Below are 17,327 nucleotides of genomic sequence, written 5' to 3'. Positions count from 1 at the left end.
TCAGTTCAGATTATTAGCTCAAACAAGTCAATTATTAGTCTGTTAATCAATCAGTGGACTGACAGATAATCAATGATCGTCTATTGATGATGTTTCAGTGATTGTTGATGTTTGATTTGCTGCTTTTCCTCTGAATGATCTGAATGTGTTTGTAATAATGTGGAGCTTTGGACTAAACAAACACTGTGAAGGCGTCACTTTGGCCTCATCGTCACCACATTTCTCACTATTTTCACAATGTTTCCAAACCGATCGATCGATTAATGGAGGAAATAATCAGCTGATTGATCCAGAATGAAAAGAATCATTAGTTCAAATGAAGCTCAACCAGCTCCAACAGTAAAATCCTGCTTTGACATGAACGACTGAGTCACAGTAATCTGATGAGAACAGATAGAACAGGAGAACAGGTGAACAGTGGAACAGGTGAACAGTGGAACAGGAGAACAGGAGAACAGTGGAACAGGAGAACAGTGGAACAGGAGAACAGGAGAACAGGAGGACAGTAGAACAGCAGAACAGCAGAACAGGAGAACAGGTGAACAGGAGAACAGATAGAACAGCAGAACAGTAGAACAGGAGAACAGGAGAACAGGTGAACAACAGAACAGGAGAACAGGAGAACAGTGGAACAGTAGAACAGGAGAACAGGAGAACAGTACAACAGATAGAACAGGAGAACAGTAAAACAGTAGAACAGTCACAGGGACGTTTTACTGCACTCAATACTTTGACTGTAATACTTCAATTTCATTTACCGATACTGTCATAGTTTTACTGCAGTAACATTTTCGGACTTTTACTTGTAACTTTACTTGTATTTACACTGCGGTGTTCTTTCTGCTCCTCGCAGGTGATGCAGAGAATTCAGGTGCAGCTGATGTTAAACATGAAATCAGCCAACTTACATTTCCTAAAAATAAGACAACTTGCTTCAAGAACTTTGTAGAATTAAAGGAAAAGTCTGGTGACAGTAAATCTCATGTTCACACTCCAACCAGCAGTGAATGTGTCTACAAACACTGTGTGTGTACCACAGCCGCCTTTCATCACCATGAACACACACACACACACACACACACACACACCGTGCTGGTTCCTTTGTTTGATAAAAACGACAGTGAGCAGCTGTTTGAGGAAGTGACTGAAGCTTTTAAACATCAAACTATATAGTTGTGAGGTGTTTTTAAAGATTTACATCAACCAATGAGGTTGAAGCTGAGCGTCCAAGTAGCTACTGAGAGACGAACATGTTGGTTTAAGTGTGAACGTGAGAACACCACAGATCTGTGGAGCTGTGTGTGGTTCTGCTGTCCAACCTAAAGTCAAATTCCCATAAAATGATTTGTTCAGTATTTTAAATGAACTTTCCAGGTTTTTTGTTCCATCAATGTGCTTTTACTTCTTAAAAACCCTGAAATATTTCAGATAATCCATTAAACAAGCCCTGCGGAGCTGTCTCCCCTCATCAAAGCTCGGTGTCATTTAGTGGTGAAAGTGTGACAGAGCTGAAGAACGTGTTGTTGAGTGTTTAATGAGCTCCACAGAGGATGAAGGTCAGTGTGATAAAACCAGCGGAGACTCTTCCTCCTCAGCAGTTCGACGTCCCGCTGAAGATGAACTCATGTTTCTGTCTCATCATTCATGTCTGTGAACTGGTTCACTTGTCTGATGTTTGATTGATCTGAACTGTCTCTTCTTCTTCTGACCTTCATGAGGTCAGCACAGCTTAACGTCACCCCTGTGACGTCACTGACCCTAGACGGTCTCGCGCTGCTGTCTGACCACACTTTACTCTTCTTCTTCTTCTTCTTAGCGGTTTACATGTTCGTGGTGTTCAGTGACTCTCTGGTGGTTTATCTCATCTGTACGCGGCGGAAGCTTCGCCGTCCGATGTTCGCCTTCGTGGCCGCGGTTCTGCTGAACTCTCTCGCGGGCAGCGTGGCGGTTTATCCCAAACTTCTGTCCGACGTGCTGTCGGGCCGCGGCTTCGCGCAGGTGTCCCGCTCGTCGTGTCTGTGTCAGGCCTTCGTGGTGTTCTCTCTGGGCGGCTCCAGCTTCATGCTGCTGTCGGCCATGGCCTTCGACCGCTACCTGTCTATCTGCCGCCCGCTGCGCTACGCCGCGCTCGTGTCTCCTGCCGCGGTTGCGGCGCTGCTGCTGCTCTGCTGGCTGCTGCCCGCGGGGCTGGTGGGCGGCGCGGTGCTGCTCGCCAGCCGCCTGCCGCTCTGCCGCTCGCGGCTCAGCAGGATTTACTGCGACGTCTACAGCTTCGTCAGACTGAGCTGCGGCGGCGGCGCGGCGCTGCTGAGCGAAGTGTACGGACTGCTGTGCTCCGTCGTCATTGTCTTTCTGCCCGCCGTCTTCGTGCTCTTCTCCTACGGCAAAATCCTCTCCATCTGTCTGCGGCGCTCGCGGGCCTTCAGCAGCAAAGCCCTGCACACCTGTCTGCCTCACCTGCTCGTCTTCATCAACTATTCGCTCAGCACCGCCTTCGAGCTGCTCCATCGCCAGCTGCAGGCCAGGGGCGAACCCGCCGCCTCCACGCTCTGCTCCGTCCTGATTTTAGTGGTCCCGACCGTCATGAACCCGGTGGTGTACGGTCTGAAGATGAAGGAGATCTTTATACACCTGAAGCAGCTTCTAAGCTGCCAGAGAGCCGCTTGATCACTTCTATGGATCAGCTGATCAGGTTCCAATAAGTAATTAAACAGATGCAACCTTTCCTTAACATGTTTGTTTAACAGCAGAGAAGAATGATTATGATGTTTTTGACTCATGAAACATGTTCAGTCTGACTTCAGCAGCTGTTTCAGTGTGAGTTATGGAAGCTCAGTGGAGCCACAAACGGGAAAAAGACAGCATAGAAATGATAATATGACATAATAAGTAAGAATGTGTCCACAATTGTATTTTTTTCTGTTCTTAACTTTTCATCAATTTAGATTTTTTCCTGGCACCTTATCACTAGTTTGCATTTTTTATAGAAATGAACACATCTCCAAATATTCAACATATATTTAGTATTATGATGAAATATAAATAACATAATAGAAGTCATGTAAAATGCCTTAAAGGGTCTGTTAACACCTGAATTCATCATGATTATTTTAAATGTAAATAATTTTAGATTTTCAAATGATTGTTTTTTTTTCAAGCCCCAAATTTTAACAGAATATCTTCAAAATGAATATTTATGAATTATTTATGAGAGAAAAGTACATTTTAACTTTTCTCTACTTTTTCTTTAAGTTTCTGAATCACTTTAAAAATCCTCAATGACTGCAAATGTTTTATATTTTGTTTCAGCTAGGTAACTGCATTCGACTGCTCTGGTGCGTCTGTCATCGAGCTACATGCTGCTTGAGGAAACATTCTTTACTCTGTGAGCATGTTGGTTAACACAGGGGATACAGATCATCAGCACAGAGGCTGATCATCACCTGCTTTGAATTCTGTGTGGAAGCAAACTTCAAAAAAAGATTCAAATTAGAATCTAAGACATAAAATAGTGCGCTAATACTTCTCTACTTTTACATGAATACTCCTGAGATGAGGAACTTTTATTTGGATGGAATATTTTCAGTGATATTCCTGCTTTGAGAGACGAAAACGACCTGAATATTGAGCCCATCAATGCTGCAGGGGGCGCTGTCAGCTGACACTGACACAGGAAACTATGTCTTGCGCATGCGCACTGGATCATTCGTGGCGACATCGGTTACGGAGATAAAAATAAAAACTCGGAGCTGACTTTCATCGTGTGTTTTGTGTCCGTTAAACCGCGATGGCCGGCACCGCGCTGAAGAGACTCATGGCTGAGTATAAACGTGAGTAGTCGTGTGGGAACACCGCCGTCAGCAAATCGTTAGCAAAGGGGCAAAGCTAACTGTCGCGTGAGCTCCTGTAATCCTCCTGAACCAAACTCCATGAAAGAATCTGCTGTTTGAGGGATTTCTTTGCTCCTCGGCGGGTCACTCGTGTATTTCAACATAGAAAGTTATAATGTAAGGGTGAAAGCTTCTGCCTAATCTTCATACATCCAGTGTGATCGCGGTAAAATAACAACATAAGTTGTGCAGCTCATCAGCCCTCTCCAGAATGATCGTAGACGGTAATGGAGCAACTTCAGTAACAAGCGAAGATTGGTTTAACATTAACATTAATTTTTATATACCGAGATAAAGTTAAAAGTCATTCGCGCGCTCGGAAACCGCTGTGCTCCACAGCAGTGATGTGAATTATTCGTTACGCTCTGATGATCATAATTCTGGCCGTTTTTAAAGTTGAGTTTGGTACACCTGGGGTAAAGTGGGGCTAGCCATTCGTATTAGCTTCGCTACGAGGACTGGGGGATTAGCCTCAGTTTCAGATCAAAATTTTGTTCTGTTTCAAAAGATAAGCTTTAATATAAACTTGATTAGGTTGAGGTCATATTGTTACGTGTTTGTTCTTGTAAACTGTGTTGAATGTGCTACTAGCTCCCTGTTGAGCAGCTGTTCGCCCACCTCTGTAGTTTTTACTGTTAGCATGTTAGCACAGATGTTTCCTTCTCATTTCTCTCATGAATCAAACCAGAAAGACTGAATTATGAGGGCTGGAAGAAACAAAAACGGGTAAAAATGGAGGTGATACATGTGACTTGAAAAATGATGTAAGTGATTGGATAATTCAAAGTCGATATTAATTAAATTATTTGTGACATGATAATAGAGCCATGTTTCCTAATGTTCCTGTCTTATATTCATCATTCACAACACAAACCTGCCATTTATCATGTAAGAAAAGTGACCTGAAGGGTTGACGCAACAAAAACTGAGTGAAGAAGGTGGAAGTGATGAGGTGTCTGTGAACTGAACTGAAATGGTTCATTTGTTTGATGACATTTAATCAGCTGGTAATCAGCTGGGCTGTTCACCACACACTGCTGACCTTTACTGCTCATGGAGAGTCCAAAGCTCCATCAGTCAGTTAGAGGTTGTGCTTTTTGATTGACATTTTGGGCATCAGTAACAAAGACTGCTTCTGTAAACGATTAATGGAAGCTGTGTGTTGTGAAGATGAATGAATGGTAGACAGAAAGTCATGACCCATTGCTCTGTTATCATTAATATATAAATTTAATCAGCTTTAATCAAGTCGCTTGATAATTTGTTTCTCCATTTTTCACTCCTTGTTCATTTTCACTCCTCTGGTTTTCAGTTCACGTGTGTTAAACTGCCTCCTTTTCTATCAATCTTTGCTCCTTTCTCCTCCCGTGTAGAGCCGACAGCAGAATCAGCCTCATTCAAAAGAAAACCACTGTTTTCACCTGTGTGTGTCTGTGTGTTTCAGAACTGACTCTGAACCCACCTGAGGGCATTGTTGCAGGTGAGACTGATACACAATCACCAGTTTAACATGAGGATACATTTGAGCTGCGTGTTTATTGAGAACTGCTCATTAAACGTTATCAACTAACTAATGTGGTGATTATTTTCTCCTTTAATTGAAAAACTGAGCCCAAGTAGACGTTCTGCTTGATGAACTTAACACTTTTACCACCATTGACGAGATATTTTAGCAGTCCGTCATTTCACTGTTAAACTGTAGGGGGCGCAATTATGGATCTCATGAAGTAGTTTAGCGCTTCCACATCCAAAAACAAGTGAAGAAGAAGATCTGCTGGAAACTGGAAGAAGAGGAGTGTGTTTTTACCAAGCAGCAACCTCTGCGGCTGATGAATGAAGCCAGCGCTTCAGGGCCAGAAGCTGTAGTTCCTCGAATGGCCACTTGAGGCTGCCTCCAAAATGAGTCAGTCCCCATAGACCCCCACATTAAAATACCCAACTTTACAGCAGAGATGAACATGTTTACAGCCTGGTACAAAAAACACTTTCCTCATTCCTGACAACTGTGTGGAGGCACATTTTTATACACTTTTAAAATTATATTGAGGCTTAAAGTTCTGCATAATTATGGCTTCTTTGAGTGAGAGACGGCTGCTACGTTTGAGCAACCAGGCCTCATTCAGATGCCTCAGCTCCACCCACACTCTACCTCTTTGCTCAGTTTTGGATTAGCTGGGAGTTAATGCAGTCACACTGCCAAGATGGCAATGGCCAGAGTCGCTGAGCTTCACAATGACTCTTCAGAACCCTGAAGGTCCTCACTCAGACATGATGGCCGTGTTTCATACAGTCAGCGATTATCATACGTACAGCTGACATCAGTGACACAGCAGCGGTGAACAGCGATAGTCTGATGATGAAGGCTCGTGGCTGTACAAGCCTCAGGATCTCTACTTTCACAGTGACACGCAGGGTCATCAGAGGTGAGGAAGACGGCAGCATCACTTAGCTTTCTCATTGGATGATCCAGGTTAGACAGATAAACTGTGGACAAACTGTAGAAAAAAGTAAAGGTGAAGTCTGTTTGAAAATGACACATGCAAAAAAAATGATGGCTTGATGTGTGAGAGTCCTGCCGTCTCCCAACAAGCACACGATGTAAATATGGGAAGTTTGGGAGGAAGTTGTGTTTAGGGACCCCCTACGCTGCAACTGAAACAAATGATGATTGTTTCATTTATTTTTGTTGAACTGAAGTCACCACACGAGTGAGACAAAAACAAAAATGTTAGAATTTTGTTACAGTGACTTTGTTTTGCCTCCAGCTGGTTTCAATATTTCCAACATTAACAGCAGTGATTTAGTGTTTTATTGTACGAGCTAATTAACGGACTCCTCTGTGACGTCCCAGTGAAACTCTGACTCTTCAGGCAGACACAGAGGAGGCAGAAGAAGAGACTGAAAAAGCAAACACGGGGCTGTTAAGTAGAGTGTTGTAGTGGCTGGTGGGCTTTGAGCAGCAGGTCCTGAAGAAACAGGCCAATCAGAAGAGAGTGTGAGGTGCAAGGTGTGCCAGGTGCTTCATCCATGGACCAATAAACAGTGTATGTTCATTTTGTGCAGGTCCAGCCAATGAGGAGAACTTCTTTGAATGGGAGGCTCTCATCATGTGAGTACTGAAACATGACGCAGCATTAATAACATCTACAGGACCTGAAACATGACAAAGCATTAATAACATCTACAGGACCTGAAACATGACTCAGCATTAATAACATCTACAGGACCTGAAACATGACTCAGCATTAATAACATCTACAGGACATTAAACATGACGCAGCATCAATGACAACATGTACAGGATATGATGCGTCATTAATAAATCAGCACAGGATGTTGTGATCATATTTGTGTTCAGTCTGGATGTTTCTGATTTTTTGAGCTTGTCACAGATTTAAATAACCTTCATCATATGGATCTTATTGATCTGCTGTCATATGTCCAGCTGCTGCAGTGTCCTACAGGTGTGGTGTTGGATGTGACCAGCAGGTGTCACTGCTGCTACACTAACAGTTCATTTCAGAAAATACTCTGAATGCTCTGCGTCTGATCAGTGATCTGCCTTCAGCAGAACATGATCTCATTCATATGTTTTACCCGGCCAGAATGGCAGCGTATGATAATCAATACATGTTTACATAAAAACACATGATTGGATTTTCAGCAGTCCGATACAGGAAGAGAGGAACTGAGAGAGGTACAAAGAGCATGTAAAGTACAAGTACTTCAAATCTGCACTTCCCAGCAAAAACCAAAATAGTTCAGTTTTGTAATGGTTGTTGTTGTCCAGATGGAAAGAAGAAACATTGACGTCATGAGTCTCAGGCTGTTTCTAAGACAGCATTTTAACTCTGGAGAAATACTGAGTCCACATGGATTTTTGACGAGTTTAAAAACAAAAAAATCTGAGTTTAAGACTTGACACGCTTCCAGAAACAAGTCATAAACAGGTTATCAGAGTTTTTACTAAGCAAATGATTAGAGATCATTAGATTATCGAAATACTCACTGACCAGTTATCTTCTGATCAGTTAAATTGATCAAAAACGAGTGTTCCCCCTAAAGAACAGTGGAAGACGTCTCCAGTCAGTCAGCAGTGGGAGAAGCTGCGGTGAGCGTGATGTCAGTGAAGGCAGCATGTGGCTGTCATCATCATTAGATGTAATTGAGCCTCCTGTTGTTATTGTTGTTAGCGTGCCAGCAGCTTCAGTCTTCCCTTCAATTTAACCTGCGACTCATTCACATTCCTGCTCAGGCTGACATCACCGCCACCACATCCCATAATTACCTGGGACCGTCCTCAGGTGTAACTCGTCTCTGTCAGACGCTGCAGTGCTAGACACTTTGTTTTACTTGTCTTTTGTTTCACACTCAAAGCATCAATAACGTTTTATCAGATCGAGATTAATCTGACGAGGCTGGTGAGACACTGCTGAGTCAGCATGATTCACCTGATGACTTTACAAATTGGTAATAATTAGAGTCACAATCAGTTGGCAGCTGTGTTGATGATTGATTTTTAAATGAATTTTCAGTCTATTTGTGGTGGCAGCTCCTACAGTGTGAGAATATACATCTTTACTCTGTTTTATGTAACAGTAAGCTGAATATCTCAGTGTGTTCGACTGTTGGTTGGACCAAACAAGACAAGACGTCCCCTCAGATGTGGATTTTTCTCTATTTTAGAGAGGACAAAACGTTAATTGAAAAAACTTTGCAGAATAATGGATCATGAAAACAATCAATACTTGTACTTCAGCTTTTTTATTTTGCTCATTTCATGCTAACAGATTCGATACAGTGTGCTTCAGAGCAGATTGTACAGTACACATAAGACTGAAGGCCTGTAAACAGAACATTACAGGAAACTAACTCTAACCTGCCGGCGAACAGGTGCGACCTCAACAGTTTTCATTATGTTGTAAAAGGTCATTTGCTTTTTCAAATTGAAATGACTCGCACAAAGAACGTTTTCACTTACCTTTTCTTATAGTGTGGATGGAAACAAACATTTAGTCGTGTTTTCTTGTCTTTTTAAAATTTGAGTTACATTTTGATGGAAACTTAGCGATAGATTACTCACAGATTTTCAGCTATGGGTGATTCGATAATATGCAGGAAAATGTGAGTTAAGGTTCTGTCCATTGGCCTGATCCCCAATAACCAATTCAGCTTAAGGAAATTGTGATTTCTGAAATAGCAACGATACTGGACAGGGCTTAGATCATCAGCTGAAGCAGAGATATAGAGATGTGTGTCATCTGCGTAGTGATGGAGACGGATGCCGCCACACAAAGTGTTTCCGTTTTCTGAGCAGAAAAGAGAAACAAAGAAGTCTTGACCTGAACCGATGGTAGGTAACACCAATCACCTGTTCAGAGGTTGATCAGGAGCTGGTCATCAGTCCACTGCTTGTTAGTCATTTTAGCTTTTACCCCACTACCTACCAACTGTTGTGTTCTCTCATTAGCATACTCTCATTAACATACTCCCATTAGCATAAAACCTGATAAAATACTTAAGTCCTCAGAATGATGCAATAAATTCTAATGTATTCATAATACGGAAAATCTGAAACACTGGAGAAACTGGAACCAGAGAAGTTTTTGCTGAAACATAACAGCACTGACTAACTGTGGCAGCTCTGCTTTTGTGTAAATGTAGTTTTTAATATCTTGAAAAAATCATATTCTAATCAATCAACCACTGAATTACTGAGTTACTCTGGTGTGACATTACGCTACTTCATACTTTAGTAATAAGTATTAGTATTTAGTTAGTTCTGAACTGACACCATTAACACAGAAAGAGACCTCTATGAATCAGCCTCCAGAGTCTGCTTTAGACACTGAACGTTTTTTAGTTTTTCGGTGATCACTGACCCTCACAGACCTTATCAGAGTTTTTATATCGGAGGTTTGTTTTCTTGATAAAACACCTGCCTCCCCTGCGTGTAAACCCTCTGCTGATTGGTGCGTAGGTAGCCTGGTCATCTGTTTAACTGATGGTGGAGGAGGCGAAGCAGAGAGGAGTCAGAAATAACCTGCCGATAGACGATCGGCTCAGGGAAGGAAGGAGATATTCAAACATCCATCTGAAGAGCTTTGTGACACCGACCACATCGTGATGATAAAAATACACTTCGCTCTGATACTGATCACTGATCCAGGAACAACTAATCAAAATATTATTGAAATATGCAGCAGAGAGGCCTCAGCCCACGAATCACAAAGGGAACATTCATACAGACCTCAGCAAGAATCACATCATCAGCAAAAGTTCTTTTCTTTTTCAATAACAATGGAAAATACAAACGAATGTAAAATCAGAATAATCACAGTATCAGAGCACATGACGCAGGGCTAGTGGTTTTCTACTTGTTGCTACAGGTGAGTGATTCATGAAACTAGAGAAGTGTCTCAGTGAGGTTCCACACGAGCCTCCAGAACAGCTTCAGTGTGGTGAGTGCTGTCTAACATCTCCCAGAGGTAAAAACACCCATTAGAACCCCCAAAAGACATCTAGAACACCATAGTGCCTGCAAGAACTGCCTAAAAGACAGCTAGCACCCCCTGCAGGAACCCTAGAACCTCCTAATGGACTGCTAGAACCTATTCTTTGACCACTAAAACCATCTAACTGATGTCTAGAACCCACCTCAGTGACCTGAACTTCCACAAGGACTGCATTAACCTCTGAAAGGACAGCTAGAACTTCCCAAAGGGACCATGACAACCTCCACAAGGACCACAAGAACCTCCCAAAAGAGTAGACCATCCACTGTGACCACTGCAACCACCTAAAGAACGTCTAGCACCAACTTGCAGACTTAAGTTGTAGCCTGCAGCTAATTCACTGAATCCCTGGCAGCATCGTACTTCTGCTCACATCCCTCAAAGCATCATGGGAACTGTGGTCACAGAGCGCAGAGTACAGTTATCCTCAAATAGAAGGAGGGGACGATCCATCGATGATGACTTCTCATGTTCACTGAGGATATATGTGATCTTCCCGAGGCTTTGAATGTGGGGCGATGGTGGACAGGTGAGAGGGAGAGGGGGATCCAGCTGTCTCCCTTTGGTCTGAGGACCACAGTCTCACTGTGAGAACACCTGATTTCTGCCACTGTCTTCTCACTTTCCTCCAGTTCTGTGTCGGTTTCAGAGGACGTTCTGCGTTCTGTGGAGGTCAGTGCTGTGTTCTGTGTGTTTCAGGGGTCCTCAGGACACGTGTTTTGAAGGCGGAGTGTTTCCAGCTGTCCTCAGCTTCCCCTCTGATTATCCTCTCAGTCCTCCTAAGATGAGGTTCACCTGCGACATGTTTCACCCCAACAGTGAGTCCACACATCGTTTTTTCTGTCTCTGAAAAGCAGCACAGTAAGACCAGTAAGTACAGTTACTCAAGTACCGAACTTAAGTACAAATTTGAGGTACTTGTACTCTTTTCTTTTGATCTTCTACTGCACTACATCTCTGAGGGAAACATTGTACTTTTTACTTCAATGTGTTTGTCTCAAAGCTTTAGTTACTAGTTACTTTACAAGTTATGATTTGAATGTAATCGTCTGAGAGTCACAGGGACTTTTTCCTGCTTTGAGTACTTTTACTGTGCATACTTTGAGTACATGTTCCTGATTATACGTAGATACTTTTACTGAAAGGTCCAGTGTGCAGGATGTAGTGGTGGTTTGAAACCAGCTGAGCGCCCCTCCTCAGAGTCAGTGTTTGGTTGGTCTGTTCTGGGCTGCTGTAGAATCATGGTGGACGTGGTGAAGAGGACTTCCACACTAATGAAAACAGCTTTGATTATTACATTTCTGCCAGTAGATCCCTGAACCTTACATACTGGACCTGTGTGCAACATTTTTAATGTTGTTGAGTATTTTTACATTGTGGTATTAATACGTTTACTTCAGTAAAGGGTCTGAATACTTAACAAGAAAACAGCTGATCTGGATTAAAGCCTTTAATGAATGTAAAGTGTTGTTTTCAGAAGCTCACCAACATCATAAAATTCATCTTCTTATAGACGTAGGAATTCATGCTGAGCTGAACAGTGGATGTTACGATGTTTTGATTTTAACATCCTGAGCTCTCGCTGCCTGCTCGAAATCAGTCATGTGACCAGGTGAACCAGCGTCAGGTGACCTCTCAGTAACAACAGACCTGCTCAGACTCTGTGTTTAATTCTAAACCCGTCATTTGACCTGTCACAACCTGCCACACAGCAGTGCTGCTGTTAGCATGGGGTTAGCATGCTGTTAGCATGCTGTCATTAGCACTGCGATTAGTGGGAGACGGTCTGAGCACGCTCTGTATTGATTAAAGGACGGGACACTCACTGCTGACCAGTCATCATCATCATCATCAACACCATCATCATCATTATCTCTGTCTCTGTCCCACACACACACACACACACACACACACACACACACACACCTGCATGGCCCTGAGCTGAACTTCCTGCTGTAACTGTATCGTCTGATCCTCCATCAACAAACAGCAGCAGATAAAGATAAAACACATGAAGAAGAAAACAGTGAGCAGATCTGCACAGACTCAGCTCTCATCGCAGCGTCGCTAAACGACTCGTGAACCCAAAGAAACCACAGGCCCAAAGAAACGCCTTCAGTTTCATGCTCCTGAACAGGTTTGCAGATAAATCTTAGCAGGTATTAAAAAGGAGCTGTGCTCAGTGGTTGAATGTATTTCTGTCACTCTGTGTTGCTGCAGATGCTTCGACATTTCTCCAGACGCTCTGTTCACAGTGACAAACTGACAGCAGGTCGATGGTTTGATTCCTGCTGTGACAGCATCTGTTTAACCTGCAGCCGTCCGACGGCAGCGAGCCGACAGGAAGCACTTATCACGCCCTGATGGCGCTCCGTCAGATGTTTGATGGCACGCTGAGCCCGATGCGCTGATAATCTCTGATATCCTGAGAGCCCCGCTTCACACGAGAGCGTTTGTTCCTGCGTTAATGTGAGACCTTCTCTCGTGATCAGTGTGAAGCTTCTCAAAGTGTCTTTCACAAACTGTCGAGACTCTTCTGAAACACTGACTTTCTACAAACATCACGGCGTCTTTCACAAAGCTGAAGCAGTGCCTCCACTTTCAGGAAAAGTCTCAACGAGTTTGATCTGTGACGAAAAATGTCTCAACTTCACACAACAAAATGTCTACAGTTTGAAAAACACACTTTATCAGTCCCCAGAGACACAAAGTGTCCCGAAATAAAAAGGTCTCACATTCAGAAATGCTTCCAGGTTGAAACATGTCCTCATGTTGGACCGGGTTTGGACAGCACCTTCATCAGGTGGTCTGATGTGAAGCTGAACTAACGACTCCTCCTCCTTCTCCTCCTGCAGTCTATCCGGACGGCCGGGTGTGTATCTCCATCCTTCACGCTCCAGGCGACGATCCAATGGGATACGAGAGCAGCGCGGAGAGGTGGAGTCCAGTCCAGAGTGTGGAGAAGATCCTGCTGTCTGTCGTCAGCATGTTAGCAGGTACGACTGCCGCTGCCTCCTCTTCCTCCTCTTCTTCTTCCTCTGCCGCCACCATGTGACCATGTGGCGCCGCACGCTTCATCATGGATGTCGAGCTCGACGCGACTTTTCAGTTGAATCAGTTCATCAGCAGTTTTCAGAAACGTCGAACAGCAACAAGTGAAAGTAAAGTCTGAGGATTCAGTGAGGCTGCGTCCCAAACCTGCTGCTCTCTAACCTCCATTCTCTCCTCCCTCCTCTGCTCCCTTATTCCCTTGTCTCCTCCCTTGTCTCCTCTCTTTACTCCTCCCTTGTCTCCCCTCCTGCCCCCTCCCTTGTCTCCTCCCTTGTCTCCCCTCCTGCCCCCTCCCTTGTCTCCTCCCTTGTCTCCCCTCCTGCCTCCTCCCTTGTCTCCTCCCTTGTCTCCCCTCCTGCCTCCTCCCTTGTCTCCTCCCTTGTCTCCTCTCTTGTCTCCTCCCTTGTCTCCTCTCTTTACTTCTTCCTTGTCTCCTCTCTTGTCTCCCCTCCTGCCTCCTCCCTTGTCTCCTCCCTTGTCTCCCCTCCTGCCTCCTCCCTTGTCTCCTCCCTTGTCTCCCCTCCTGCCTCCTCCCTTGTCTCCTCCCTTGTCTCCTCTCTTGTCTCCTCCCTTGTCTCCTCTCTTTACTTCTTCCTTGTCTCCTCCCTTGTCTCCTCTCTTGTCTCCTCCCTTGTCTCCTCTCTTTACTTCTTCCTTGTCTCCTCTCTTGTCTCCCCTCCTGCCACCTCCCTTGTCTCCTCCCTTGTCTCCCCTCCTGCCTCCTCCCTTGTCTCTTCCCTTGTCTCCCCTCCTGCCCCCTCCCTTGTCTCTTCCCTTGTCTCCCCTCCTGCCCCCTCCCTTGTCTCCTCCCTTGTCTCCCCTCCTGCCCCCTCCCTTGTCTCCTTCCTTGTCTCCTCTCTTGTCTCCTCCCTTGTCTCCCCTCCTGCCCCCTCCCTTGTTTCCTCCCTTGTTTCCTCCCTTGTCTCTTCCCTTGTCTCCCCTCCTGTCCCCTCCCTTGTCTCCTCCCTTGTCTCCCCCTCTGCCCCCTCCCTTGTCTCCTCCCTTGTCTCCTCTCCTGTCTCCTCTCTTGTTTTGTTGTCTCCTCTCAGAGCCGAACGATGAAAGTGGAGCGAACGTGGACGCCTCTAAAATGTGGCGGGAGGACAGAGAGCAGTTTTACAAACTCGCCCAGAAGATCGTACGCAAGTCGTTGGGCCTGTAGAGATGATGTCATCACCCTGCGGCGGCGCCCAGCACTCTGTGTTTGTGTTTATTCCAGGAACTCCTCTTTTCTCCTCCGCTACCTTTTCACACATCTGCAGACTGGATGAAGATGTGAGCCTCTTCTCGTCACCATGGAAACCAATAAAACACACACACACACACACACACACACACACACACACACAGAGTGCTGCTGAGACGGACAGATCAATAAACTGATTAATGGACGACTGGAGGCCAAACCGATGTCACAGATGTTTGGATCAATCTGGAATGCAAACGTTACGTAACTTAAAATTTACTCGCAGTCAGCAGAAGTAGAAGAAAAAATGTCTTTGATTCGTTGATGTGGTCATGCTTGCAGTGACATCATCATCGCCGTTGTGGACCGTTTCAAACCGACAGCAGCAGGAAGCAGAGCACTGAGTCAGCCAATCAAATGTGTCCATGCTCACAGACCAGGCGGAGCAACATTATTATTATTATTATTTTTATTTTTTTTAATTATTATAATTATTATTATCATTATTATTATCATTATTATTATTATTATTATTAGGTTTGTGTGCAGGCTTTAACACTTTGATGAAAATCGATGTCAGCAATCAATAGTCAAGGAAGTAAAAACCAGAATGAAATGATGATTCGTCGATAAAATCAATCAACATGAAACTGAAAAAACAAAACAAAACTATCAATAAAGAAGAAAAGCAGCCGCAGATGAAGTACTGCTTTTACCCTAAACAATGAATAAGTGGAAGATGACATTAAGACCAAATATGGAAGTTTTAACAGTTGGCCACAGGAAGAGCAGTGAGTCCTTTCAAAATAAAGGTCTGGTTTATGTGACAGAGAGGAGCCGAACAGTCAGTCAGAGCAGATTCAGTAAAGTCTGAGGATCATTTAAACCTTCACAGAATGAATCTCACTCGTAGCATTTTGCTAATTAGCTTCTTAAAGACGGACGAGTGACGTGAGCGTCTCTGACAGACGTGGACGCTGGAGGAAACGCCGCGGTCATGCTGCGTCAGTTCACGTGTGTTTAGAAATGAAAGCAGACGGACGGTGAAGCCTGGACTCGTCAGCTGAAGGTCCCGGCTGATGTTTGCTTTTAGGTCACATTAGTGTTGACTTTGAACCAGAAAAATCAGGTCAAAACCGGATCAAACGAGCTTTTGCTGTGAAAAGCTGTTGAATTGAATTGAAGGCGACTTCTCATGTTGTTCAGACAGGAGACGCGCTGAAATGTTCCCTTTGGACAGACGTCTCACAGTCCACCACCGTGGAGACACGTTGATAATGGAAGGAAAGCATGGCCTGTGCCTGTAACGCTTCCTGCTGCTGTCGGTCTGAAATCATCTGGACTCTGGTGATAAATTCAGCTTCAGCATCAGGTGGAACAGAAGCTCGTCAGCTTCTCTCAGTTGGACTTTATGCACTTTATCTCTTCCCGGAGGACGCGTGTCTCCGTCTGTCGTCAGGAGCTGCAGCTGTTCAGAGGAGCTCCAGCTGCTTTTAGGCTTCTTCTTCTTTTTTAATGGATTTCGGTGAAGTTCTCGGTTTTTGTTGACGGATGATGGAGAGAGAAGCTTTGGTGTGAAGAGTTTTTTAATTTGTTGCTTTGGAAGTACTTCATGAGAATAAACAGAGGGAAGAACGACAGACGTGTGCAGAGTGTCTGTAAGGTCCAACTGGTTTCTCGTGCTGCGGTTACTCTTTAGTCTAACTTCAGTGACTTTGCAGATTCAGATTATTAATAGAAATTACGAGTTTACTAACACATGATGTAGAATCAGAGCTGAAGCTGCAGCAGTAGATCATCTGTTTTCTCCACATTCACCAGCTGCAACATTAACGTGATGAACACATGAAGGCATCAGTAGTAACGATGCAGAAATAGATTTTATTCTGAAATGGCATAAAGAGTACTTTTACTTTTGGTACATATAATTTGAAGCTACACATTAGTTTTGAATGCAGGACCTTTACTTCCTCCAGTTATGATGATGGATGGTTCACACACCGTGTTCACTGTTGAATTCTCTGGATTATTAAAAAACTGTCACGTTTCATGTCTGTCAGGGCTCGATGTTACATGAAATTAGAATTAAAAACTGTTTTAAACAGTTTGAAACCTGGACCAGAACCAGACTGAAAGAGAGAGATGCACAGCAGTGACAACAACTAGTGATAACACAGTATATGTATGTGTGTGATAACATTTGTACATAATAGCAATGATATATATGGAACAACAGCAGAAATATGCCTAATAATAGCCGTGGCAGTGGGGGTCAAACAGGATCCTTGAGAACCGGTGAGCTCAGTGCATCTTGGGAAGTCCCCCTGGCAGTCTGTAGTGGTTCAGGAGTCTGCAGAGGCCACATCACTTCATGATTCTGGATGGGTTTGTTATTAACTGAGTAACCATGGCGACAGGTTTAAATGCTCTGAATTCACCACAGCCTCAGAGTCATTCCTCCGACTGGCCTCCTCTCCATAGCAACAGCAGCTGAGGCTCATGGGTAGTGTAGTATAGAGGCAGTGAGACGGGAGTGTAACGAGCAGGACGACACTTCGCTGTGAGGTTAGAAATATGGTGGAGAAAAGAAAAGGAGGGAAATGACAGAAGAGAGACGAGAGCTGGCCCGAGTCAGGTGACGCTTCCTGTCTCGACCTGCCGCAGACAATAACACACACCATCAAA

The 17,327-nt window shown here is 44.2% G+C and overlaps 2 protein-coding genes across 2 annotated transcripts; both read left to right on the top strand.

The window, feature by feature from the left end:
- Window positions 1–1,713: 1,713 nt before the first annotated feature.
- On the top strand, window positions 1,714–2,667 carry LOC121615727 (olfactory receptor 11A1-like). The gene has a single exon (XM_041950095.1). The coding sequence runs from the start codon at window positions 1,714–1,716 to the stop codon at window positions 2,665–2,667; it is 954 nt and encodes a 317-aa protein (XP_041806029.1).
- A 1,020-nt stretch (window positions 2,668–3,687) lies between these two features.
- ube2g2 (ubiquitin-conjugating enzyme E2G 2 (UBC7 homolog, yeast)) lies at window positions 3,688–16,280 on the top strand. The gene is made up of 6 exons (XM_041951273.1): window positions 3,688–3,830; window positions 5,335–5,370; window positions 6,954–6,999; window positions 11,105–11,223; window positions 13,261–13,401; window positions 14,506–16,280. The coding sequence occupies exons 1-6, from the start codon at window positions 3,788–3,790 to the stop codon at window positions 14,616–14,618; spliced, it is 498 nt and encodes a 165-aa protein (XP_041807207.1). The 5' UTR covers window positions 3,688–3,787; the 3' UTR covers window positions 14,619–16,280.
- Window positions 16,281–17,327: the final 1,047 nt, after the last annotated feature.

Source organism: Chelmon rostratus, chromosome 13 (assembly GCF_017976325.1).
Source record: "Chelmon rostratus isolate fCheRos1 chromosome 13, fCheRos1.pri, whole genome shotgun sequence".
Classification (NCBI taxonomy): Eukaryota; Metazoa; Chordata; class Actinopteri; order Chaetodontiformes; family Chaetodontidae; genus Chelmon; species Chelmon rostratus.
Note: the sequence above shows the minus strand (reverse complement) of the source record. Positions and strands in the feature narration are given on the sequence as shown.